General features: G+C 43.9%; 1 protein-coding gene across 10 annotated transcripts in view; it reads left to right on the top strand.

Moving 5' to 3' along the window:
* ACSL1 (acyl-CoA synthetase long chain family member 1) overlaps positions 1-25,192 on the top strand; it is a 61,728-nt gene that overhangs the window by 20,466 nt on the left and 16,070 nt on the right. For 8 of the 10 annotated variants that reach the window (XM_069493018.1, XM_069493023.1, XM_069493020.1 and 5 more), the window contains exons 2-8: positions 22-248; positions 12,040-12,154; positions 15,859-15,923; positions 18,813-18,914; positions 21,603-21,702; positions 21,926-22,104; positions 25,062-25,094. In XM_069493018.1, coding sequence (XP_069349119.1) covers positions 54-248; positions 12,040-12,154; positions 15,859-15,923; positions 18,813-18,914; positions 21,603-21,702; positions 21,926-22,104; positions 25,062-25,094 — 789 coding nt within the window. In that variant the 5' untranslated portion in view covers positions 22-53. Of the gene's footprint in view, positions 1-21; positions 249-12,039; positions 12,175-12,257; positions 12,394-15,858; positions 15,924-18,812; positions 18,915-21,602; positions 21,703-21,925; positions 22,105-25,061; positions 25,095-25,192 lie in introns of those variants that run through there. The other 2 variants (XM_069493025.1, XM_069493024.1) reach the window with 2 other exon arrangements.

Below are 25,192 nucleotides of genomic sequence, written 5' to 3'. Positions count from 1 at the left end.
CACATTTTTCTCTTCTGACAGAATTCAGCTTAGAAAACTACCAACACAGGACAATGCAAGTCCACGAGTTGTTCCGGTATTTTCGAATGCCAGAGCTGGTTGACTTCCGACAATACGTGCGCACTCTTCCAACCAACACGCTTATGGGCTTCGGAGCTTTTGCAGCACTCACCACTTTCTGGTACGCCACGAGACCCAAAGCCCTGAAGCCGCCATGTGACCTCTCCATGCAGTCGGTGGAAGTGGCGGTAAGTGAAGGCCCCGCCTGCCCCCTGGGTTTCCCTGCATCCCCCGGGTTAGTTAAGCCCCACTGGATATGGTATTGATCACAGTCACAATCACAATAAAGTACCTGGTTTGTGAGGGTACTTTACAAACAGCAGTGTGCTAAAAAAACAGCAGTTGTTGACAGTAAGCAGAGGTGTAGGCCAAAACTTAGGGCACAGGGACAGATGAGGTGGTACTGGCTGAGTGGCTACCCACGGTCACACAGAAGATCATTCCAGAAACCACACCGAGCTCCTACCCTGTGCCAGGTTCTGTGGTGGGCCCAGGGGATTCCACGAGGGGAAAAAGACAGCACAGAGCCCCTCTTCTCACCAGGGTTATATTCCAGCAGAGATGAGAGATGTTGAACAAATGCTATAGAAGGAAGGATTTCACTGGTAGCATATCTGGAACTTAGAACACATCCTCAAGCTGCTGGAAGGGACTTGGATTTCAAACACAATAAGGCTAGAGTAGAAACTTGCCAGAATAACGTGGCTGCAGAATTTAGGACGGGACGTGCAGAAACAAGAACATTCGAGAGGGGCCTCTGATTGACTTGCTGTGTGCCGAGGCCGTGTGTGACTGACCGGAACTCAGGGAGTGAGGGCTTGTTGAGTTGGCCGGCACAGGGAAGCCTGAAGACCCTTTTAGGAAGATTCTTTCTTATTGCTCCTGCCCTCCCTTCTTTCCCTTCTTAATCTCTTTTCAAGGTTAGTGAAAAAGGTGAGGTGTTGAAAGGATGAAGCCACTTGCTCACTGACGCTTTGACACATCACCTGCATTTCGCTCTTGCTTTGCGGTTGCCTGCGTTCCCTACCTAAGTCAGAATTACTTTTCAGTATTGATTATTCAGCAGATACACAGAAGAACGTTGTGAAGCCCGGAATTCCCTCTGTTACTGCTTTAGCAGTAGAGATGAAAGACCTTTCCCACTTCCCGGGATGGCCACCGGGAGGAGAATGTGTGTCCTTTCAAATAAAGCCCTGGCTGGAGCCAGAGCATTTTTGTTATTTGTGGAGTTTTAGTTCTTTGTTTTATTTTAGACAAGTTCTTGGATTCGTTAATGTGAAACTCTTAAAACATATAAAAGGTGTGTCATAATTCATGCCAGAATATAAATATAGAATGACTGAACCACTGCTGAGAAAATCTACTTTATTTAGAAGGTCAAGGTACCTAAATATTTCACCTCAGCTAATCATACACCAATGGGTAGAATTTATCTTTTCCTGGTAGATTCGTGTGGTGTTTTTGGCTTTCCTTCCCTTCTGGTGGAAGACCTGCAGTAGCATTGCCATTGCTGGGGAAGAGTCACTGGCAAGTGCAGGGTTAAAACATTTTTAATTTGACAGTAACTGTAAGAAATACCTGACTCGTATTATATGAGAAATTCTGGGGGCACTTACAATGTAGTTTTTAAGTTCCAACTTAACATAAAGTTATTGTACGTGTTCTCTGTAGAACAATTTAAAACTACAGATAAGCAGAAAGAAAATCCTACTACCTGGTATATAGGCTTCCCGATTTTTCTCTTTGCTTATAGAAGAAGATTTAGCTCCAAAAGATTTTTGGAATTCATGGGTCTTAGGAATAGATACTAAACTTGCTTTGCCTTTTTTAAAAAGAACTTAAAATTTTGAATTTAAAAGTAGCCCTGGAATTGTCGTGCGTAGTAATCACAGATGCTTTGATACAGCTAGCATCCTCATACAGACATCGACGGCAGGGAAAGAGGAACTTAACTCGTTTCGTAAAGTGTTGGTGAAGAGCCCGTGTTTCCGGCACGGTTGCAGGGACTGACCGCCAGAATGAAACACTTTGTTCCTAGTTTGAAAACGAGTTAGCACCTTTTGCCAGTTCCCACGTTCCCCCTTCCCCTCATCTCACATACGCAGCTTTTGTTACCCTTCTCTTCCCATAAACTTTCCATGGATATTAAGATGAGAGGAGTCTACTTTGTGGGGTTTGGTCATATCTCATCACAAGCCACACCGGCTGATTCCCAGCTATCGTTTTTTAAAGGAGCAGCACAGAGGTACTTTACAAGTTACACCTCCTAGAATTTTCTTTAAAAAATCAAGGTTGGAAAGAGGAGGTTAGTGCTCATGCTGTCAGACCGTAGTGAAGACCCACACTAGAGAATGGGACGGAGAGGTAGGGTTAGGAACAGAATCCAAAAAGTCTTTCCCAAATGTTGGAGCATGGCCTGAGAGGGACCCTGTCTGGAGAGCCACGTCCCTGTGGCTGCAGTGGCTGCTCACCAACTGCAACAGCGACCTGAAGGCTGGCTTCAGGTCCCTGCATGCCAAAGAAGAACTTCCATCTTCTAAAGATTTTTACCGCTGCTGCTCTGTAACTTTGGGCAGAGAATGGAAGCAAGTTTTGTGGTTTGTGTGTGTGTGTGTGTTTATGTCACTTTCGCAAGGGATGTGCAAGACTTCTGGTTTTCAATTGTTGTAGCCTGTCCTCTGAGGTTGAGAGCCCCCTGGCCCTTTCGTGAAGACAACCCCCATTGGAGTGACTTGGTCAGAGCCCAGACCCTGGTGATTGCAGTTAAGGGAAGTACAAGAACAAGGTGGGGCCAGAAGGGACCAGGGAGAAGAGAGATGGGACCTAGGCAGGACCAGCAGCTGTGGGCAAGTTCACAAGCGTTTCTGACCTTCACATTCCTCATCTGGAAAACAGAAGTGACTGAGGTGCTTCGCTCCTTCAGCATTACTGAGAGGACTGCGTAGTTACGCAGTGGCTGCCTGGTCCACAATAAATATTCAGTAAATGTTAGTTTTCTTCTTCCTTGAAGGTCTCTTCTTTTAACCCTCACATTTTATACCTGAGAAAACTGAGTTTAAAGAGATGAAATTCTATTATACAGTTAGTGGAAGATCTAGAACTCTGTTACGCTGCCTTCATTATTGTAGTCGAAAGTTGTGTACTGGAAGGAAAGTTTAGATCTGTCCAGGGCAATTTGAAGAGTCAGTGGCTACAGCCTCTGCACCCACGAGCAGGCTCTTCTGAAAAAGGACGTGCGGGCTCAGGAGGCTGAAGGTAGTGATGGAAATGGAAGGAGCAAAAGGGAAGCAGAGTCTAGATTCCATGCACAGGCTGGATGTCGAATCAGAAACTGCCAAGAATTGGGTGGGGCGGGGCACAGGGCTGTGGAAACCTGAGCAGTTCTGCTCCTCTCGCATCCTCTGCACTGGAACCTGGTCGCACAAAGAAGGGGTCAGAGCAGAACTTGGTGCTGATGGGCTTTAGGCCCACCTATCAAGTTTGAGGGATTTAGGTCCCGAACCATCATGAAGTATAGATGAGAACCATTGTTATTGCTGAAGGAGCTGGTAGGAAGAATGTGTGAGTTCCTCACATCAAGGAGAGAGGTGGTATGGCATTGAGATGACTTGTTGAATTTGTTCAGAAAGATTTTTGACAACTACAACTAGATTATAAGGTACTTGAATGAAAACCCATGTTGTTATTTGGTTTTAAATATTAGACAAAGGAGTAAATTGTAGCAAGTAAAAATTTCTTTATACCTACAAGTCCTTAGCTTCTCTAAGACTTAATTTTAAGAATATCAGAACTTGGATTGAAATTTACTTAATGGTGACTAACCCAGTTAGTCTATCAGATTCACTGTTTAGACTTGTTACCAGACCTTTGGTGTAGCGTGGATTTATATCTTTTAGTATGAAGAAGCTTGGTCGTCACCATCTTCTTTCCAAGTTGGATGACTGAATTCCACACCAAGTAATCTCATGACATTCAGATCCCATGCTGACTGGTGACCCTTTTGCATGAAAGGTTGAAAGTTTCACATCCACATGTTGGGATATATATGGTTAGTGACTTGCTTTAGTATTTTAATTCTGTCCTTCAGAAAGTCTATATGGAGGATGTGATGCTTTGGGTTTGCCTCTCCACAAGTCATGGAGAATAATTATCAGGTGTGTATTCATTCAGTAAGGACTCGAGTTTCTGCCGTACGATGTGCACGATACCAGGGCATAGCAGTCCAGCGGGAAGTACTGCTCAGGGCTCCTCCTGTCCTTGGCAGAGGGTGAGAGCCATCCCCAAACTAGGAGCAATGCAAGCGACTTGTCTTCCTGCCATAAAACTGCAGCTGTGGGTTCACTGAAAGAAGCAAACCAAATGGAGCATATCCAGCCTATGGAAGCAATAAACAGCATGGTTTTAAAATCCAAAAGTCATGGTCTACCCCAGGCTGGCATGAGCAAACCAGACCTCTAGCTCACATGCACACAGCAGATAGCATTCTCTGTCCCCATTTAGAGAGTGTGTATGGAGCGTAGTAGTGAGTAGGGTTTTCCTATGTGGCTGGTGGATTTCCTCCTTTCCCCACAGTCATGCTTCACGTAAGTATGTGTGTAAAGGCCCACTTGCAAACTGTCATAAGCAATTTCTGCAGAAGAGGAGAGTGGGCCATTGATTCATAAGATTTTATGAAGATTCACCCCGGGCTTGGGGAGGTAAAGCAAGTGTGTGCCCATTGGGGGCTGATGCTGGTGGAAACAGGGTGGTGATGCTCTTCCGCACTGGAAGGGCGGGGCCAGCTCTGAGCAGGGAGCTGCTGTTGTGTTGGGCAGGATCAAACGCTGCCCAACATAGAGAGAGTGTACTTAGAAGGGGTGTTTTCATTTAGAAATGTTATTCTGATGGTGTGCAAACATCAGCATTTTCATACCTTTAGGTAACTTTAGCACATTTTCTAAAACTCAGGGGGCTTCTTACTAACAAAATATGAAAAACCTTGCTAGATTACTTTTTCTTACTAAACTCACATTATAGGAACAACTGAGTTGCTCTTTAAGATGCTGTACGACCTGTCTGCTGACTTAGAAACACTTCCCACGTGGCTGAATGAGGTGGTAATAGTATCAGCAGCAGTAATGAGAGGCAGTGGTTGGGCGGTGCTCTGCAGGCTGTTGGGTGGGTGCTCTGCAGGCTGTTGGGCGGTGCTCTGCAGGCTGGGGCGCGGGTATTACAGAGTGCTGAAGGCGGAGTTTCTGATCTTTGTGCAAGACCAGGCCGCAGAATTATTAAGTAGCTGCCTTAGGAAGTCAAGGAAAGAGAGAGATGGATTGTTATTTTTTAAAAAACTATTTGTTTCTGGGTTCCCTTTCCCGAGGAAGAAAAAGCCATAAAGTTCACTACAGGTATATAGGAATATAATAAAGCAGGTCTGAAGACACAATTTGATTTTGTACAAATGATGCCACTTCTCACAGGCTTCGTTGAACAAAGAACATGTGTTCACATAAATGACAGAAACACGTGCTGTACTATTTATTTAAGTTTAAAAATAGCCTCCCCCAAATGTAGCCAACTGGTGCCAAATGAAAAACGGCAAAGGTAGGCCAGGCTGTCTGCGTTTCTTGGCAAAATCCCTCCTGCGTGCTGTTGTCCAAAAGGCCAACAAAGGCTGATAAGCAGAAATGTGGTTGCCTTTGGTCAAGGCAGCAGTGAGGCAGAACGCTTCATATATTCTAAGTGACTGGCGTGTGAAAACTCTACAGGCAGTCTTATTTTGCTGGAACAACGTGTGTGTACGTGTGGGGGGATTTGGGTGTTGTGACTTCCCTTTCATTGAGGTGGGAGGTGTTATTTTCCTTCCTGCGGTTGACTAGTTTTGTTCTGGTGATGAGATATTCTCCCAAGTGCCATGTCAGCCTTCCACCCCACCCCTCTTAAACAAGTCCTCTGATTGCAATAGATTACAGCTCCGGAAGTTGGCAACTGGAGATGGTCTAGGGATCTGAGGATTAGAGGAAAGCGTTGAAGAATCAAAAAACCCAGCTGGACTCTGGTGATCCGGACCCTGCCTCCTCAAGATGAACAATGTGTGGGCAAGTTTGGAACCTGCTTGGGAACCGCAGAGCAAATCTTAGCATACCTGAATGACCCACTGAGCTGGGTTTGAAGCTCACCACATTGTAGACGTGGGACTGAGAGGGGGATGCGTCCCCCCAAGTCTGAGTTTCCTCTTCTGGAGAGTGGCTGGCCTTTAGCAGGTGCTCGGTAAATAGTCATTTACCTTCCATCTTTCCTGTGTGCGGATGTCAACACCCAGCACTGACTGTTAGGATGGTGCTGCCCTTTCGGGGCTCACCTGGGAGGAGAGGATCTCTGGAAGTCAGCTAGTTAAGTGGTGAGCGTGAATAGCAAGCCTGCAGCTCCATGGTTACCCTGTGACATTTACAGTTTGGTGTATTGGGGGAGTCTGGGTATTTTTAAATAGCCTGTCCATTATGTTCAGAAATTATCATAGAGGGGAGGGTTGCCTATAGGTTGGCCTTTAAAAGACCTAGTTTAATATATCAAGGACGTAGTGTTGCAGGATATGGGAACTGATGGCTAGAGATCCTCTCTGAAAGGTCAGTGGTTGGAAAAGTCATTTTGTGTCTATTTATAAAAAGAAGCAAATGACGGTGGCCTGGGCAGGCTAAGATGCATGTAAAATGTAAATGCCAGGAAGAATACTGTTGGCCCTCTGTGACTTCCACATCCGTGGATTGAAAATATTTGGGGGGGAAAGAAATGGGTGGTTGCATCTATACTGAGCATGTACAGACCTTTTTGTCTTGTTATCATTCCCTAAACAGTATAGTGTAACAACCACTTATATGGCATTTACATTGTATTAGGTATTATAAGTAATCTCAAGATGATGTAAAGTACAAGGGAGGGTGGGGAGGATGTGTGTAGGTTACATGCAAATACTACACCATTTTATAACAGGGACTTGAGCTTCCGTGGATTTGGGTCTCCTGGGGCGTGGGGAACCTGGAGCCACTCCCCCGCAGATACCAAGGGTGACTGTACACTCCATGTGGAAGGGCATTTCACTGCTATGGCCTGTAGATACCCATTTATAGATCGAGATGGGTCAGACCACAATTTATGAAGCTTAGGCCTTTCTACCACCTAAGAAATCCTCAAGGACATAACTTGTTTTTGCATTTAAATAGGAGAGTGGAACAATATAACTGGCCATCAAGTGTTCCTATTTGTTAAATACTGAAAAGCATTCTGGCCTTGGGAGCCTTTGATACGTGCTGATGTTCACAGTTTCCCTGCTCTTCCTGCCCCCCAGGGGAACTTGAACTTTTGTTTCCTGATTCAGCCTGTGTGGGGAGACTGACCTCAGGGGGAACCTTAGCTTGCATAGATGTTACAGAGTGTACTCGTGACCGTGACCGCTGATTTGACTGTGGTGTGTTTGAGTCACCATCTTTTTTTTTTTTTAAAACTGGGAAAACCATATAACCACATTAAAGAGGTCTATAGCAGAAGAAATAAAAGACCCACAACCCCTCCTGACTCATAGTCTTAATAATGTCCTACACACTCGATTGGGGCTGTCTGCTTAGCTTGCCCTGTTTCCTGAGCACAATTGAAACCTCCACCTCCACTCACAATCCATAGGTGATGTCAGAAAGCCCAAATTTAAGGCATTTTTCATTTAAGTAGACATTCCTAAAAATAGCCACATGTACTTGAATGACCCAATATTGTAATCAAATCCCCTGCAGTTTTGTGACATGTATAGACATTTCGGGTTCCAGTTTTGATAGCTGTGCCTCCCAGCACTCACAGTGCAACTCCCTGAGTTTGTAGATATAACCTAGGCTGCTAACACCCAGTGTTTAAGTATGGCACTTTTGTGTAAGAAGAATGGTAGCACTTATGCACATCAAAAATGATGATTCTTGGCCAGGCATGGTGGCCCACACCTGTAATCCCAGCACTTTGGGAGGCTGAGGTGGGAGGATCACTTGAGCCTAGGAGTTCAAGACCAGCCTGGGCAACATAGTGAGACCTCATCTCTGCAAAAGTTTAAAAATTAGCCAGGCGTGGTGGTGCGTGCCTGTAGTCCCAGCTACTTGGGAGGCTGAAACAGGCAGATCACTTGAGCCCAGGAGTTCTAGGTTACTGTGAGCCATGATGACACCACTGCACTCCAGCCCCAGGCAAGAGAGTGAGACTCTGTCTCAAAAAAAAAAAAAAAAGAAAGGATTCTTTAGGTGACTCATAGAGCAACACATTTCAAAGCACAAATCTTTTTGCTTTGTGCCATTTCCCTATTCTATTCAACCTGCTCTCTTGAAATTAGTTAAGTCTTACAACTAAGTGACAATCTGACCTTTTACTCAGGTTCATTGTGCCTTCAATTAGCTTCTCTTTTTGGTATGTCTCATTGACTGCTTCATTTTCAAATTTTTGCTAATGATTCTAATTGTTAATTAAAATAATAATAAGTGTCTTGTCCTCAGGTTACATTTTCGAGGTGATGGCTTTATTGGGGATATAATTACCTTCTTTCACTTTGATTTGGCTGTTTTGCTGCCGTGTTTCTCAAAGTCCTGAAGTTTATATGCCACCAAAAGCTTAAACCTAAAGAATTATTTAGCTAAAAGTTTGTTATAAAATGATCTTAGAGCAGTGATTCTCAAAATAAGAATTGGGAAGTTGACCAAGAGAGTTGACCTATCTTGAAGGGATATGGCGGGCACATATTCAAAGCTAAACTTAATCTCTTTCTTCAAGCCTATATCCAGTGCCCGGTCTTCTATTTGGTAAAATGGACCTGCTGTCTTCTCAGCCCTCCTTTTCTGCTACATGTGGTACCTGCGAGGTCCCGTTCATTATCGCTATAGTGCTCCCAGCATCACAGTCCTTCTCTGCTCCCTTGGCTCAGGCTGGGAGGAACTGGCTTCTTCCTAGCCTCTCCCCACCTCCTATTCTGCTTCTGCATGCCGCTTACACTTCTGGTAGATTTCCTTCTAAAACATTACCCCATCTTCACCACTGCCCTGCTGGAGACCTTGATGTCTCCAGGATGGTGCTTCTTGAACTTGAGTGTCCTCTGAAGGGATTCTGGAAGCACAGATTGCTGGACTATACCCCGCCCCAAGTTTCTGATTCAGCAGGTCTGATATAGGGCCCAATAATTTGCTTTCCTAACAAGTGCCAGGTGTTTCCCAGACCACACTTTAAGGAACTTGGCTCTAGGATGAGCCCTGCCCCTTAGATTCCAGGCTTGCTTCTGTCTGTTCATTCTGACCTTCCCTGCACACTTGTGCTCGGCCAGTACTCTCTGGAGTCCCTCTGGTCACTTAAGGACAAGGCTTGGGCCCCGCCAGAGCAAGCTTGTGTCTTATCCATCCACCCTGCTTGCAGCTCTGAGAACTCCTCAGCAGAGTGCAGAAAGCAGTGTGACTTTGTAGGGAAAGCAGTGTGACACACCAGGCACGAGTAGAGAAGGCACCATCTTAAGCAGAGTGAGCTGAAGACCTCCCTGTGGACCACCAGGCCGAGCTGAGCCAGGCAGAGGTGGGTGGGGCCTGTGGCTAGAGGGCAGGTATTTATGGCAGTCAGCCCTTCCTCACCTTGCACACCTCTTACTTTAATTATTTCTTTTCACCCTTTCTTATTTTCCTTATTCTGTGTCATGCTGTGCCTCCTCTTCCTCTTCCTACCTTAGCCTTGGTGCCATGGGTCTTTTCATTGGCTTCATGAGTTGAAGAGGCCTCTGATACTTACTAAAAAGCTACAAAATTGCTTCTGAATTTTAGGCTATTTGTTGGAGTAAAGATATAGGTTATAGAGGACTTGTATTATTCCTTAGGGCATGTTATTGGGTGCATGAATAATATTCTATGTGTTCATATTTTACAGGTAAGTTCTTGTTTAACTAAAAATAACCCTGGAAGTAGACTCATGGTATTAAATATCTCCATTTTACAGAAAAGAAAACAGACTCAGAGATTAAGTAATGGTAATGCATGATGCTAAAGTGAAGAGATTTTTCCATCCTTATGCACACAAAGAATAACTTCTTCGTTTTATAAAGTGGCATGTTGTAGTTAATAATCATGTTTGGAATCATGGCTATAGGTATTAGAAAGTTTCTGCCAAGATAGAGAAGATGATGTTGTAATTAGAAGGTATGATTGGGAGATACTTACTCCAGAAAACTACAGTTTTGGATCAAAAGTTAAACACACATATGTAGCATATTGCAAGAATGTATATAAATGTAGAAGCACAGAATAAAAGTCTGGGAGGAACTTACCAAACTGTTGGTAATAGTCACTCTTCTTTTCTTTGACATATTTCTGTACCACTTAAATGTTTTTAAAACAGTATATAAAGTATAACTTAAGGGGTTGGGGAGACAAAAAGCAAAAGAGCTTGCAGGAAGAGGAGTGGATAATCCTAATAAAAATAAAAGAGTCCATGGAAACAGATCTGGCATTGCCTTAGAAGGGGTCTCCACGTCTGTTCTTCCCCATCTGTTCCCCACTAGCGCTGCCTGCTCAGACTGTCAGCTCCTTGAGACCTAGCTCCTTCACCCCTCTTCTTGGAGTTTCCTGTTTTATCTCATCACCCCTCTAGGCAGAAATGATTTCTTCCACTTTGGGACAGTCCCTTTCTTGTGGTACCAGAAGTTCTCATATCACAGTCTGCTATCCCCAAGAGTTTCCTGACCATTGCAAAGTAAAAGACCCTCTCTGAAATTAAAAACAAAAACAAAAAAAGATTGTAGGTTCTAACATCATCGTGATTGAGCTTTTATTTATCAGCCTCTAAAGAATATTTTTGGGGTTCCTATGAATGTCTGGGCCCGTTGCAGTGTCTCTGTGGCCCCAGAGGGTTCAGCAGCTCTCAGTGGAGAACTGTCACCTCTTAAGAATACCACTGCTACCACACAAGGCTTGGAACTGTCATCTAATCCATGGTTACGGGTCCTTGTACAGAGCATACTTATGAGCCAACAGATGAAGACAACTCGGAGAAGGGTGCACAACGACATCAAAGGTGCATACCTAAAAAAGTTGCAAATAAAACTGATAAAGGCCTATCTCTGCACATCCATATGTTTTATAGCTGATGGTTTTAGCTATTGGATGCTATATGAGAAACTGAAGTTCCTAACAGATAATAGTACAGTTGGTAGGGAGATAAAACAGTGGAAATCATCTCAAAGAGAATATAGATAACACTACAGAAGTAAAATCAGGTGGTGTGTCATGTCCACCAGAGCTGAGCAGGCTCATTTCTCTGTGCTACGGATGGCAGCGGTCTGAGAAGTGCCTGCCTGTGTCTGGCGGAGCAGTTTGCTGTCCTCCTCTTGCCCTCCTCGGGCTGGTCTGGCAGGACCAGTGCATGTCGGTCTGTGAACCTCTTTTCTTTTTTTCTTCAATTGTTTCCTTTTCCCAGGGATCCTTTTGCCGGCCACATTGTCTTAGTGTTGTTTCTCTGAAGCCTCCACTTGCCTCCCAGTGAATGACTGATTTATATCAGCACGTCAGCAAATCCTGGGCTGCATTCATTGAGCAAGCACTCATGCTCGGAGCAGCTGCTCTGCAGGGCGCCCCCTGGAGGAGTGCTGGGGGTGCCACAGGGGCACGTTAGGCTTTTTATTTTAAAATTTTTATTTATTTGTAATGGACAAATACAAATTGTGTGTATTCATGGTATACACTAGGAGGAGTAAGTTCGGGAGATCTATTGTTCCTAACAGTGGTGACTCTGTATTGACTATAGTTGGTGACGGGAGTTAATAATCTGCAGGAGTAGATGTTAAGTGTTCTCCCCACAGCTAAACCACAAGCATGGGAGGGAGTGGATATGGAAATAGCTGGCGTTAGCCATTCAGCAGCAGGCACGTGTATAAAAGCATCATGCTGCAGCCTTTTTATTTTTCACACTTTCTTCTGACACACTCCCGTCTGTCTTTTGCGATAGGGTGGTGAAGGTGCTCGAAGATCCGCGCTACTGGACAGTGACAAGCCCCTGGAGTGCTTCTATGACGACGTCACAACGTTATACGAAAGTTTCCAGAGGGGTATACAGGTGTCAAGTAAGCATTTTACCGCATTTGTGTGGGTAACACTTACTGTTTTTCACTAAGGGCAGCCTTTCTTTTGGAAAGGCATATTTGCTCTTGTGTTTTGCCTACTTAGTGTTGCTCTAACCTCTCTGCCTCCACCCAGAACTTTCCCAGAGTCAGCCCCAAAGCTCGCTGCACCCTCTAGATGTTCCCTGTGGCCAAGGAGGCTCCATGGCCAGACATGTTTTCAGCATGTCCTGTACTTCATGGCAGGCCACATGTACATTAGCTCATGGTGGGCTCTGATGTTTCCTGCAGTAAAAAGACCTGTTTAATGGGCCCTCATCCAGCATTTTTCAAGCTTGCCTGACCATAAAACCCAAATTTTGAGAAAGAAACATTGACACCCAAGGTCAGTGTTCTGTCCAAGACACTTTGGAAATGTTGGCTCGTGGAATTACCCTTAATTATTAACTATGGGATAAGAGACCTCAGGATATCTGGTACCTGCATTCTTTTCAGCCTCTGTCCCTTCCAGGCCTCCTGTATATGCTCCTCAAGTCACAGTGAACTTCCCAAAAAGCCATGACCACCTCTGCTCTCTCCCACCCCCAAGCCTTTGTGCACTTTTTCTGCCCCGATCATAAAGCCTCTTCTTCCCACCCTTAGGCTAGGTGCTGGATGTATTCTTACTAATTTTTTAAAATTCATCGCATTTCACCTTTTCTCTAAAACTTTCCTGGTCTGTCATTTTCATGCCCTCGCTTCCAGTGAGGCATTTCTCCCTTTTCCCCTCCCAGCACCGTGGACCACCTGCTGCATAGCCCTCGATGGTACAGAGGTGTTCACCTGGCATCCGGCCCCAGTACCCCGAGCTCCCTGAGAACTGGCTGGCCGTCAGCCATCCCTTCTCATGGCACTGACACAGTGGCACACACAGTAGGTGCTCCATTAATGCATCCTCAGCGAAGGAGGGAGTACCTTCCGGTTCCCTCATCCCTCTTTTTGTTCTAGCCACTTCATTTTTGCTTATACCAGGTTCTTGTCTAGAAATGGTCTTTGGAATCCATGCTTCATCATTGAAATCTTTTGGTGGTAGCTTTTATTTTTGCCATGGCTGGCCAGATTGTGATTTCTTCACAGCTGGGGACCATGTGGCACTGCTTTCTCTGTCCCCCACGACATACTGAATGTAATGTGTGCTCAAGAAGTACCCATCGTCTTTTCTACTTGATGCTGGTAAAATTGGATATCTCAGTGTGTTTGCACCAATATCCCCATAGCGGGCTCATTAAGCCCCACTACAAAGAGAAGGCAGACTTAATTTATTAACTTCTGAAAGTTGGTATCAAGGTCAGGGTTAGTCTGTGATAAATATCCATAAGTTAAAGCAGCCTAATAGAAGGCCACCTGGGAGAGTGTGTGTGTGTGTGTGTGTGTGTGTCTGTTTACCACTACCACAAAGCGTGTATATATACTGACCTTGAACAATGTGCCAACCCCCCACACTGTCAAAACTCACATGTAAATTTTGACTCCCCCAAAACTTAACTATTAATAGCCTACTGTTGACCGGAAGCCTTACCAATAACATAAGGAGTCAATGAACACATATTGTGTATGTTATATGTATTTATATGCTATATTCTTACCATTAAAGTAAGCTAGAGAAATGATATTAAGAAATGATAAGGAAGAGAAAATATGTTTACTGTCCATTAAGTGGGAATGGGTCATCATAAAGGTCCTCGTCTCACACTGAGCAGGCCAAGGAGGAAGTCGGGGGTTGGTCTTGCTGTCTCGAGGGTAGCAGAGGTGGAAGAAAATCTGCCTATAAGTGAATCTGTATGATTCAAACCCACGCTGTGCAAGGGTCAACTGTATATAAACGAATACACATTTTCCATTGTTAGCAATGGGTGCGATTCTAGGAGTATGGTGATTTACGTTATATGCGTCTAACTCTCTCCTGATCTTAAGACAACGTGTAACATTTTTTTTTGATCATTTGCTCTACTTGGAAAGTGAAGGTTCTTCTATGAATGCTTCAGAGAAGGTGAAGGAAAATAAATTCAGTCTTCTTAATTTACACTGATTAAAGGGAGCTGCTTTGAAGGTCACTGTTTTCTTTTCTTTTTTTTTTTTTCCAGAGGAGCTTTTTATTCTCTTTGATTTTTTTTAGACTGCCATAGAGTTGAACTTTTATAGAAGAGCAAAACTCAGCATTTGGATAAGGTGGTCAGAAGTTTGTTGAATGATGGCAGAAACCATCCTAGAGTTTTTAAACCTAGTATTTTAAAACTACACCTAGGAATCCATTTAGTAAGATTGGCTCTCGTCCCTGGCTGTGCTTTAGTACCACCTGGGGAACTTTTAAAAAATACTGAGGCCCAGGCCCCATCCCCATCTAATTGAGTCAGAAATGTCATTAGTACAGAGACTGGGTATAGTACATTTTTTAAGTTCCCCAGGTCAGCCTGGGGCTTAACTACCACTGTTCTAGAGCTGGAGTCAGCATACTTTTTCTGTAAAAGGCCAGATAGTAAATATTTTAGGCTTTTGGGGCCATATGATCTTGGTTGCAATTACTCAACTGCAGCCTTAGACAATACATATCTTTACACCTGCTTCTAAAAAAAAAAAGACAATGCATAAATTAATGAGTGTGGCTGTTTTCTAATAACACTGTATATTTACAAAAACAGGCAGTGGGCCTTGATTGGTCCCTTGGCTATAGTTTGCCAGTCTCTGTTTTTGTGCAATAAAATAGCATCATTTCATATGGTTAGTGTATTGTTTTTCCATCTGAAAGCAACATCCGATTGGACTTGCTTGTACGGCCCGGGCTTTGTTACAGCCTGTGTATATTGCAGAGGGTCTGAGAATAAGGCTCTTTCTGTTTTCATCAGGACTGTTCCTAGGGATAGCAACGGAGTCAGTGTGTCCAGCCTGCGTCCACCCCAACCTCAAGACTTGTTCTTGCATCTGCACGTGCATCACACTTCTGTCCTCTGGGGCACTGTCTGTGTGACGGGCCCAGGCTTGTCACAGCTTCCTTCCTCCTTGCCACGTCCTCACACCACATCAGAACACCGTGAACACTCAGCCCTGCACTGGTGAACCAGACGTATTACGGTCTCTTTCTGCTTCCTTAGCACCTAAATTGAAATCAGGACACATCCTGTTATTTCTTAACTTGCTTTCACAAATGCCCCCTCCTTTCCCCTCATTTTATGTCTTTTCTTTGCTTTTGTTTCTCTGCCATCACGAGTTCACCCATGTAACTAGGATTCCAGGGCACGTAAAGGATTATACTTTCCTTTTCATATTCTGAGTTAGAATGCTTTAAACATTCTTTAGGGATGTTGAGGAATACCTCTTTGTGAAAGCCTACAGCAGCTCCTTACCTCTCAGCTGCTGACGCCTGGTCTGCACCAACAGGGTGTTACAGAGGGATGCACAAATGAGATGTCGCCCTTAGAAGTCGTATTAGCATTTTCTTCTCTCTCTATCCTCCTTTCCTGCCCCATTGAAGAAACAAAACAAGGATAAATAAGCAAACAAAAAATCAGACCAAAATCCAGGGAGAAAACATTTCGAATCTAAACTCGTCATTTCTAAGCTGAGGAAGAAAGTAGAGTCTACCTGATACTTTTAGAATAAGGTGGGATGGAAATTAAAATCTAGGGATATTTATGCACATTAAGCCCATTCTTATTTTTTTCTCTTTTTAGATAATGGCCCTTGTTTGGGCTCTCGGAAACCAGACCAGCCCTATGAATGGCTTTCATACAAGCAGGTGAGTTTTCTGGCCCCGTGGACTGCTGGAGCAAGCAGGCGCGCTTGCGCATGTTAGTTCTGGGAGCTCTCGAAGGTTGGGCTGGAAGGTTTCTACAGAGTGTATGTGCTGGACTAGCTCAGAGCATCACCACAGACGTGGAGCATCCACATGGAGAAACTTGATGCAAAAATTTGGAGAGAACGAGTTAGGTAATTTAACTGGCAGTTCAAAGTACTTTATTTTAAAACTGATGTGGATACATTATAGAGTCAAGTGTAATTTTTAAAATAAAATTCTAGAAACTGCTTGAAGCTGGTGACTCCTCTCCCTGGGGAGGTGGGGGTAGGATTATGCCTATCTGCCTGAGTTTTCACTAGAAAAACTTAGAAGCAGGAATATCGAGCATCTCTCTTATTTTGTAGATGAGGAAATCATTTTGTAGGGAGGGAGGTGACCCGCCCAAGGTCACAGCTGGTTAGTGGCAGAGCCAGGACCTACAGCCTCTTGCATAGGGCTCCTCTATTGTGCCCTGCAGATCCTCAAAACTGTCCTGGCTGACTCACCACCTGTGTGACATTTAACCCCAGGGCAGCCGTAGGGAAGAGCACAGATATTCCAGGAAGGCACTGCCATGCTTGCTGTATAAACACAAGGGGAGCTGGGATCTGGGTGTTTTGACGTTTGTCACTCTCTGGTCTCCACCCATCAATGTCTGCACCGATTTAAATAGCAGTTTGCGAATAGTAGGTAGCAGAGCAGGAAGACGTTGATTTTCATCTTTATTTTTATCATGATGACAACAAATCTGGATGCCATTGCTTTTCCCCAGGCCAAGTGGCACCCTGAGGGCAGGCAGGCACAGCTGGCCCTGTCAGTTTGCTTTGCTGCCCCTTGTATCCAGTGCAGCTGTCCAGAAAAGGCTCCCTGTCCCTCCAGGGGCAGTAATCCCATGGCATTCGTGAATACAAACAACCTCCTCCTTCCGTGTTTTGTATGAAAGGTGCTTTTAGTAGCTGGTGTATTTGGGGGGGTGTGTCTGTGAAGGGAATTGTCATTTGGAGCCACATAGCCACACTTGTGGAATAGGGCTTCTTGGTTCTTAGACTGAAACACATGATTTCTTCCCTTCTGTCCTCTGAGGGTTGACAGAATGCAAAAGTCTTTGCCTGAGTAGTGCAAGAGCGTTAAAAAGGTAAAGTGACTTTATCATACCTTGCCTGTAGAAGGAGTAGTGAGCTGCGGCTCAGATGACTGTGAGGATTTCCCTTTTTTTAGTTTGCCCCACCAAAGCCAAATCATCACTTCCTATCCAAATGGTAGTTTCCAAGATCCCTCATTTTCACATGTGGTGTAAAAACAGTTTGTACATGTTGGGCGCATAACATTGCATGATGATCCTAAGGCCTCATGGAATCATCCAGTGCTTTCCGCATTACTTGTGGTGTTTATTGGCTGGAAGAGAGAAGATGCATCCATTGCAGATTGGAGTTTTCAAGGCAGATTGAAACTCACTGGGGTTTCTGAAGGTGTGAACCTATGATCTGTACGTTTCGGGCAGAGGCTGGCAGAGATATAAAACTAGACTTAACTGAAGCCAACTTTGGATTTGCACATTTGGATCTTTTTTTTTTTTTTTTTTTTTTTTTGGTTTTTTTACTTGCCAGTGAACGTGACCTTTTGGGTGCTAGGAATCCCTTTGAGGCTTTTTCTGAAAAAATATGAACTGTCTTTCTAGAGCTATAAATGTATACATGTTATCTGATAAGCTCTGCAAACAGTTGCAGGCATTTCTCAGGTTCTGATCCCTTAAATGCAACTGAGAGTCGTGAACTCGTCCATGGAGTAAGGCGATATGCCTGTTGATGTCATCCTGCTGTCACCTCACCAGGGTCAGTCTGGTCCCCCTAGGCAGGGCCAGGAGGGCATCCAGAGCCAGACCAGTAGGGTTCCAGGCCAGGGATAGGGGTGGCTTACTGTCTGTGGGTGCAGGTGTGCTTTAAGACTACTCTTGAGAATTCACCAACAGAGAATAAAGAAAAGAACTCCAAAGTTTAATAGTTTTTTAAAATTTCAGTTAATTTGGGGTAGGAGTGGGGAGAGGACAGTGATGAGTGTATAGCCCTGCCTAATTTTGTGAATCTACCTATTTTTACTTAGTTATTATAATCATATGCATTTTTGTATTTGTGTTACTTATTATTAATATTATCCTGTATGATGTGGTTTTCATCACTGCAATATTGATCAACCATATAACATTTTCTCAGAGGTTTACCATCATTTACTCAACCATCCAGCCACTGGTCTTTTTTCCCCTAGAGATTTTTGACTTTAGATAATTTTAAAATATACATATATCTCTGCACATAGACTTTTAAAAGCCTCTTTCTGAGATTGAATTGTTTCCTAAGAATAATTTCTCAAGAATGGAATTGTGGAGCCTAATCAGAGCTTGCTCTTATTTTGTGAAAGGTTCTCTCAAAAAACTTGCTGTTTCTGTGTTTATACAAAATGTCAGGTTTGGGCTGCTTTGCTGCTCTTTATAAATACAAAAAAAAAAAAAAATCTATGTCTCTGTATTACTTTTATAATTTTAGAAAACTAAGATAGAAAAAAGAAATGTGTAAGAAGCGGTGACCTATAATCATCTGTGACCTGCAGCTGCTGGGATGAGATTAATTTGCTTTGTGGAAGGAGCCCTCCAATCAGTCCTCTTAATACTGAGTTCCGGCGAATAAAGCCGTGTATTTTACAAAACTGTATAAATAAAGGAATATCCGCTTGTTCCTTCTCCCCTTCTCTGTGCAGCACCACTTGCTGGCTAAGACACTAGCTTGTCATCTGGTAAGTGTTGTGCCTTGAGATGGGGCCTGATCTTCTTTCTGATTTTTTTCCTCCCCATTTTAGGTTGAAGACTTGGCAGAGTGCATAGGCTCAGCGCTGCTCCAGAAGGGCTTCGAGATTGCCCCGGATCAGTTCGTTGGCATCTTTGCTCAAAATAGACCTGAGGTATTAACCGTTAGTTCCTTGCTGTATGTAGTTTTGAGAGTTCCCGGATATAAGAGCCAACCAGAGTGCACTCCTAACTTCTGCTGGAGACCAGATTTTGTGGTCTGATTTCTGCTGGGAATATGGCTTCGTGTTACACCTTAGAAAGTTATACGTATGAAATCTGAACCAGGGCCTTCTTAGCCTTTAAGAGAAAAAAATAAATCACTTTTTTTTTATGTTGTTAGTTTTAGTTTTTTTAAACGAAGTTTCCAAACAAAATCTTTAGAGCAAGTAACTAACACAGAAGTCATTTCACTTTGAGTGCTACCTCTATGATTAGAAAACTAGCATAAATGAATTACAGGGAAACTTAGATACATTTTTGTTAACAGTAGGCTCTCCTCTTTCTGAAAGATGTGAAGCTTTCCCTCCGGTTGGATTACAAAGTTTAAAATACCTTGGGCAATGGGGAAGGTACCTCACCATGAGGCAGCCTTCGTCTAGACAGTCTGTTCTTGGGCTTTCTAAGCCCACCGTGGTGCTTCTGGAAACCAGTGTACGAAAGTGCATGGGAACGAGGAGCTCTTTCGGAGGTATTGCTTAGCGTGTTCGTCAGCAGGTTTGTCGTATAATTGGCTTGGAAAAATTCAGGCATATGTCTGGAAGAAATCAGATTTATTCTTATACCTACTTGTGTCCAAAAGACATGTTGGCTCAATCCTTGTGCTACTGACTGTTTGATAAATTAGAGCGGCTTCTTAGAGTTTTATGTTCTGCTAAGGGGAAAAGAGCATTTTCCACAGCTAGACTATGACTGGGCTTGTGGAATTTAGTTTCTTTCATTACAAATGAACACATCCAAAATTTTTATCTATAACAGTCACACACTTTCCTTACATCAAGTAGATGTTTTCCTATATTTATGAGTTAGCACAACAGTTGGTTGAGCACCTACTATATGCCAGGCACTGTGCAAGGCACCAAAGCTCACAGTGACTTGGACTCTCTTTCTAAGGTACCATGTAAGGGAAGACAGACCCCAAATCTTATACTTTCTCTGTAAAGTGGTCAGTGTGGGTGGAGGACAGAAGGATTATGGGAACTCAGTCAAGGAGGGCTTCCTGGAGACAGCACCTAAGTATAATCTCAGAGGAAACGGGTGGGGGGCCCAAGAGAATGCCAAGAGCAACCACATGCTCACATCAAACAGCACGTCTGTGTCTGGAAATAAAGTGTTTAATGTGGTAGAGCATGGAGTGGCAGGAAAGAGAGGGCCTTACTGTACTTACCCTGCTGAGGAGCCTGGGCCTGACCTCCAGGCCGAGTGGGTGAGTGGGTTGTGCTCCCTTCCTTTAGCTGTGCCGGGTGCCAGAGTTCTGCAGGCAGGCTGGTTTGAAACGTGCAGTGGGAGCCAATGAGGTGCCCCTGAGGGATCATAAGCTTAAGAGTGACCTTGCCACGTTTGTCTTGTATGTAGGTCAGTGGCTGTGCAGCCAGTAGGTTCAGACACATCTTACCACATCTCGCTATGTGGCAAGATAACCAGTTGCTGGATCCCTTCTTTCCTTCATCACTTCTCTGGGAAGATCTTGCCAAAACAACTTTCCTAGTAGACGGATCTTCCCCTCCTCCCTGTTCCCAGGCCAGAGAGCACCCTGCCGCAGGCTGCTCCTCACACCCCTGCCGCAGGCTGCTCCTCACACCCCTGCCGCAGGCTGCTCCACACACCCCTGCCGCAGGCTGCTCCACACACCCCTGCCGCAGGCTGCTCCTCACACCCCTGCCGCAGGCTGCTCCACACACCCCTGCCGCAGGCTGCTCCACACACCCCTGCCTCAGGCTGCTCCACACACCCCTGCCGCAGGCTGCTCCACACACCCCTGCCGCAGGCTGGTCCTCACACCCCTGCCGCAGGCTGGTCCTCACACCCCTGCCGCAGGCTGCTCCTCACACCCCTGCCGCAGGCTGCTCCACACACCCCTGCCGCAGGCTGCTCCACACACCCCTGCCGCAGGCTGCTCCACACACCCCTGCCGCAGGCTGCTCCACACACCCCTGCCGCAGGCTGCTCCTCACACCCCTGCCGCAGGCTGCTCCACACACCCCTGCCGCAGGCTGCTCCTCACACCCCTGCCGCAGGCTGCTCCACACACCCCTGCTGCAGGCTGCTCCTCACACCTCGCAGCCACTGCCTTGCCTGGAAACCCGCAGTGGCTGTTCCCCGCTGCCCCGCCAGAGCCCTGGGTGCCGGCCAGGTCGCTCACTGACCTCCCCTCCTCTGCTGGGTCCCGCAGTCCCCTCTGCTGGCATCTCCTTGCCTTTGTCTCTCTCTCTTTCTGTCCAGATTGTACTTCTCTTGCAAAAGGGGCAAGCTCAGTTTCCTCCCCGCCAAAGGCATCGGCAGCCACCTTAGCCTGTGCTGGGCTCTCCCATCTCGGAACCAGTCACTGTCTTGTACTGTTAATTATCTTTTCACGGATTTACCTCAATTCTTTGGGCATATTTTCTTTTTAAGAAAGGGGCAAGTGTTTTGTTCTCGTTATGAGCCCCTCGTGGCACCTGAAACAGAGTAGTAGACATGCAAATGTTAATTTTGCTACGTCAAATGTTTTCCCTTTGCATCTCTCTTAGGGTATTGTTCTCCTCGTATTTCCATCATGACATCTCATTTTCTACCCCCCCCCCCAACCTCTTCTGTTTGTGCAGTGGGTGATTATTGAACAAGGATGCTTTGCCTACTCCATGGTGATTGTTCCTGTCTACGACACCCTGGGAGCCGAAGCCATCACGTACATAGTCAACAAAGGTATGTCTGTGACGCTCATGTGCACACTGGCCTCGCCATTGGTCAAGGTCAGTGACTTTACATTTGCTTATATTTGACTTGATGGGGGTTTGGGTTGAAATGTGTATCTCTCTACCTTTCTAGTCAAAGAATGTCGTACTTAAAATATCTTTGTGTCAGATATGATGGAGTCGAGCTTTTACTATCCCAGAGCTTATTCTTCATTGTGTCTCTTCACTTACAGCTGATCTCTCTCTGATTTTTGTTGACAAGCCAGAGAAGGCCAGGCTCTTATTGGAGGGTGTGGAAAATAAGTTAACACCAGGCCTTAAAATCATAGTTGTCATGGACACCTACGGTAGTGATCTGGTGGAACGAGGCAAGAAGTGTGGGGTGGAAATCATCAGCATGAAGGCGATGGAGGTGAGTCATCTGCCCTGCACGCTTCCCCGAAGGTTCCCCTGCGGTCGTTTTGGCTCAGATGTGATCTTCAGTGCCGCCAGCAATCCCAACTCTAGCATCTCGGGAAACCATAAAAGATATAAAGCAGAAATTCCCATCTTATTACTGGAAAGAATTCTACATGCATGCCACGTGTTAATATGTCACATCTGACAGAAGTACTTTCTGGTAAAGTGAGTCGCAGTGCTCACGTATTTATTCCAGAGTACTGACGAACCATGCCAGTAAGCGTCAGAAATACGAATTTCAGCTTCAGGCAGGTGGAAATTTAAGTTCCTATGTCCTCTTTAGGCCTTAATATCTTTTACTTACTGATTTGTCTCTGAAACTGAGCCAGGTAGAGAAATCTGCCTCCTCATCCTTTTTTCTCAGGTTGCTTTTGTAGAGTCCTGATGAATTTCCAGAGTACATGTTTGTTTTGCTTTCTTTTCATATTAAATTTCTTAACATTCACATTAATCCCATTATTGTTTCCTAGAAGGTAACCCTTCTAGGAAAATGAGTGTGTTCCATATTTAAATTGGTTTTTTGATGTCAGACGATATAAGAAGCTGATACCCCCGGGTAGACCTGGGTTAGAGTTCAATCCAAGGAAGCTACCAGGAGGAGAAACTTTCCACGTACACGTCGTAGGAAGGACTAGGCTAAGTAGAGTAGTAAGTCGTTCTCTTTCTGAAGATGTCGTGAATACTTCTCTGAAACTTTTTTATAAGCAGCGTTTTAAATTTTATTTATAGTTCTCCTCCTATAAGGAATTTAAGACTACAAGTAGGGATCTGTAGACCCTTTCCTGAGGAACCTAGTAGTCATAGGGAAACCGTCATTTGTTCTAACAAAACCTTTTGTCATGCATTCACACACAGCAACATAGACCATGATTTCCTAAGTGCAAATGGGTGTGCATCATTGTTAAATTAGTATTTTAGCTAGCTTGTTACCTAGCATTTCCCCACTTTTCTTTTTTTATTCATAATCCCCTTTCACTATAATGTAATCTCTTTCCCCACTTTCCTTCTTCTCCCCTCCCCTCCACAAAAACTGAGGAGTATTTTGTCTTTTTGACTGCTATATGATATACTATATTATATTTAATTTTAAAATTAAAAAATTATTCAGATGAATGACTGAAGATTGTAATATAAAATTTGTTAAAATCTTTATTTATAAAAGACATTGTTTTACTCATACCTGCTTAATAGGATTCATACTTAGTTTTTTAACAATTTTGTGAGCAAAAGATGAAGGCTTAAAGAAATGAGTTTAAAATTAGCAATGTGGTTGATTTTGTGATCAAGTTTATATTAATGTATATTTTTATAGGATCAAAAATAGAAACATTGGTATTTGGAACATTTGCATTTTAAAAAATATTTTAGTTATGAAAGTTTTCAAAAATACAAACAGCTAAAAGAATTGTATGATAGATGGCTGTATACCCACCACCAAGAGTCTAATGTTTAAATATATAAATATATTTGCTTTATCACATATTAATCCATCACTCTGTCCCTCCATTCTTCAATCCATCTTATTGCTGTGATACATTTTCCGTAAATTGAAGATTTTGCAATAAATAACACGTTAGTGTGTTTATCGTTAACTAGAATTCAGTTTTTGTTCACAAATTTTTTTTCTTTTTTGTTTTTTTGGAACAAAGATGGCAACTTGTTTTTTTAAAATAATTGCTGTATTTTTTCCTAAATGATGAGATAAGACAGATTGAAGGCTGTGAAAATTTCGTGGCAAACAGTGTACTGATTTACATAATGTTTGTTCCCAGTAAATTAAAAGCCAAATTGTGTGTAAGTATTGCTTTATTTTATTTAACACTAATTTTTGAAGAATTGGAGATCTCCAGAAGTTGTGCAAGAGTTTTGAACAGATGAGTAGAAATGTAGTGTTAATAAAGAGTATTTTGAAAAAAAATGTGCAGAACTATCATTGCTTTGGCCCTTGGTTGGCTTCTAATTGGACATCGGCATTCCTGCTTTTAATCAGTAGTTCTGTCATGTGTGATTTAAGTGTGAATAAGATTAAAAACTGTGTAAAACTATAGGCTAGGCAGAAATTCACTGAGCCCTGAACACACTCATCTCATTTCCGTTTCATTTCAAGCATGTTCATTCCATATGCTCACTCAAGCTTTTCAATGTTAGTAAGAAAAGAGTATAAATAGTTCATTTTTAAAAATGAATGCATATTAATGTGGTCACCGAGACTGCTCCAGTGCAGTAAAACTGAACCACATTAAGTCGAAGTCTGCTGCTGGCAAATGCTGCCCCTCGGCAATGAATCTGTCATTCTTAACCTTTAGGCCCACGTGGGAAGTGGCCTTAGGTCTTCTACTGTGGCTTGTTTTATTATATAATTGGAGGCTCCCAAGTCTTTTCTCCACTCTTTGTGGGCAGTGCAGGTGTTTGAGCCTCTCTAAAATGGCGCATTTAAATCTGGCAGAGATTGATTTTTCTCCTCAGGTGTGCAGAGCTGGTAGTCAGGGAGAGCCGCGCGCTGACTGGGGAGCTTGCAGAGTGTCTGCAGTGTCTGGCTGGGGTTAAGGGCAGGGCTTTGTTAAAGGCCCAAACTGCAAGTGCGAGTGGGGACCAGAAACACCTTGTGAAAGACTTTGATCGCTGCTTTTTTAATAAATCCTATTTCTCAGGCCAGTCCTAATACCATTTATGTAGTTTTAGACAGGAGGTAACTAGAAAATGGCTTCTGAGAACAATATGTATAACAATAAATAGTTTGGTTCTGGTTAATTAAAATTGCCGTAGTTCATTTAATTTGAAAATTATGCCAGCTGTGAGTGAGCCTCACAATAGAGTCAGCTTTACGTGATTTGACTTGACTTTATTCTTTACAGTTAGAATAATGTTTCCATTTAAGATTTTTTTCTCTCTTTCTCTCCTCTAATGAAGGACCTGGGAAGAGCCAACAGGCAGAAGCCCAAGGTAAGCACAAGGTGTCAGGCCCTGCTCCGCCAACCTCCTCGCAGTTTGCAACATCTGATCATATTGGATCAGAGAGTAGTACGAGTCTCGGGTGATGC

Source organism: Eulemur rufifrons, chromosome 18, assembly GCF_041146395.1.
Source record: "Eulemur rufifrons isolate Redbay chromosome 18, OSU_ERuf_1, whole genome shotgun sequence".
NCBI lineage: Eukaryota > Metazoa > Chordata > Mammalia > Primates > Lemuridae > Eulemur > Eulemur rufifrons.
The sequence above is the reverse complement of the archived record's forward strand: the minus strand, read 5'-3'. Positions and strand labels throughout refer to the sequence as shown.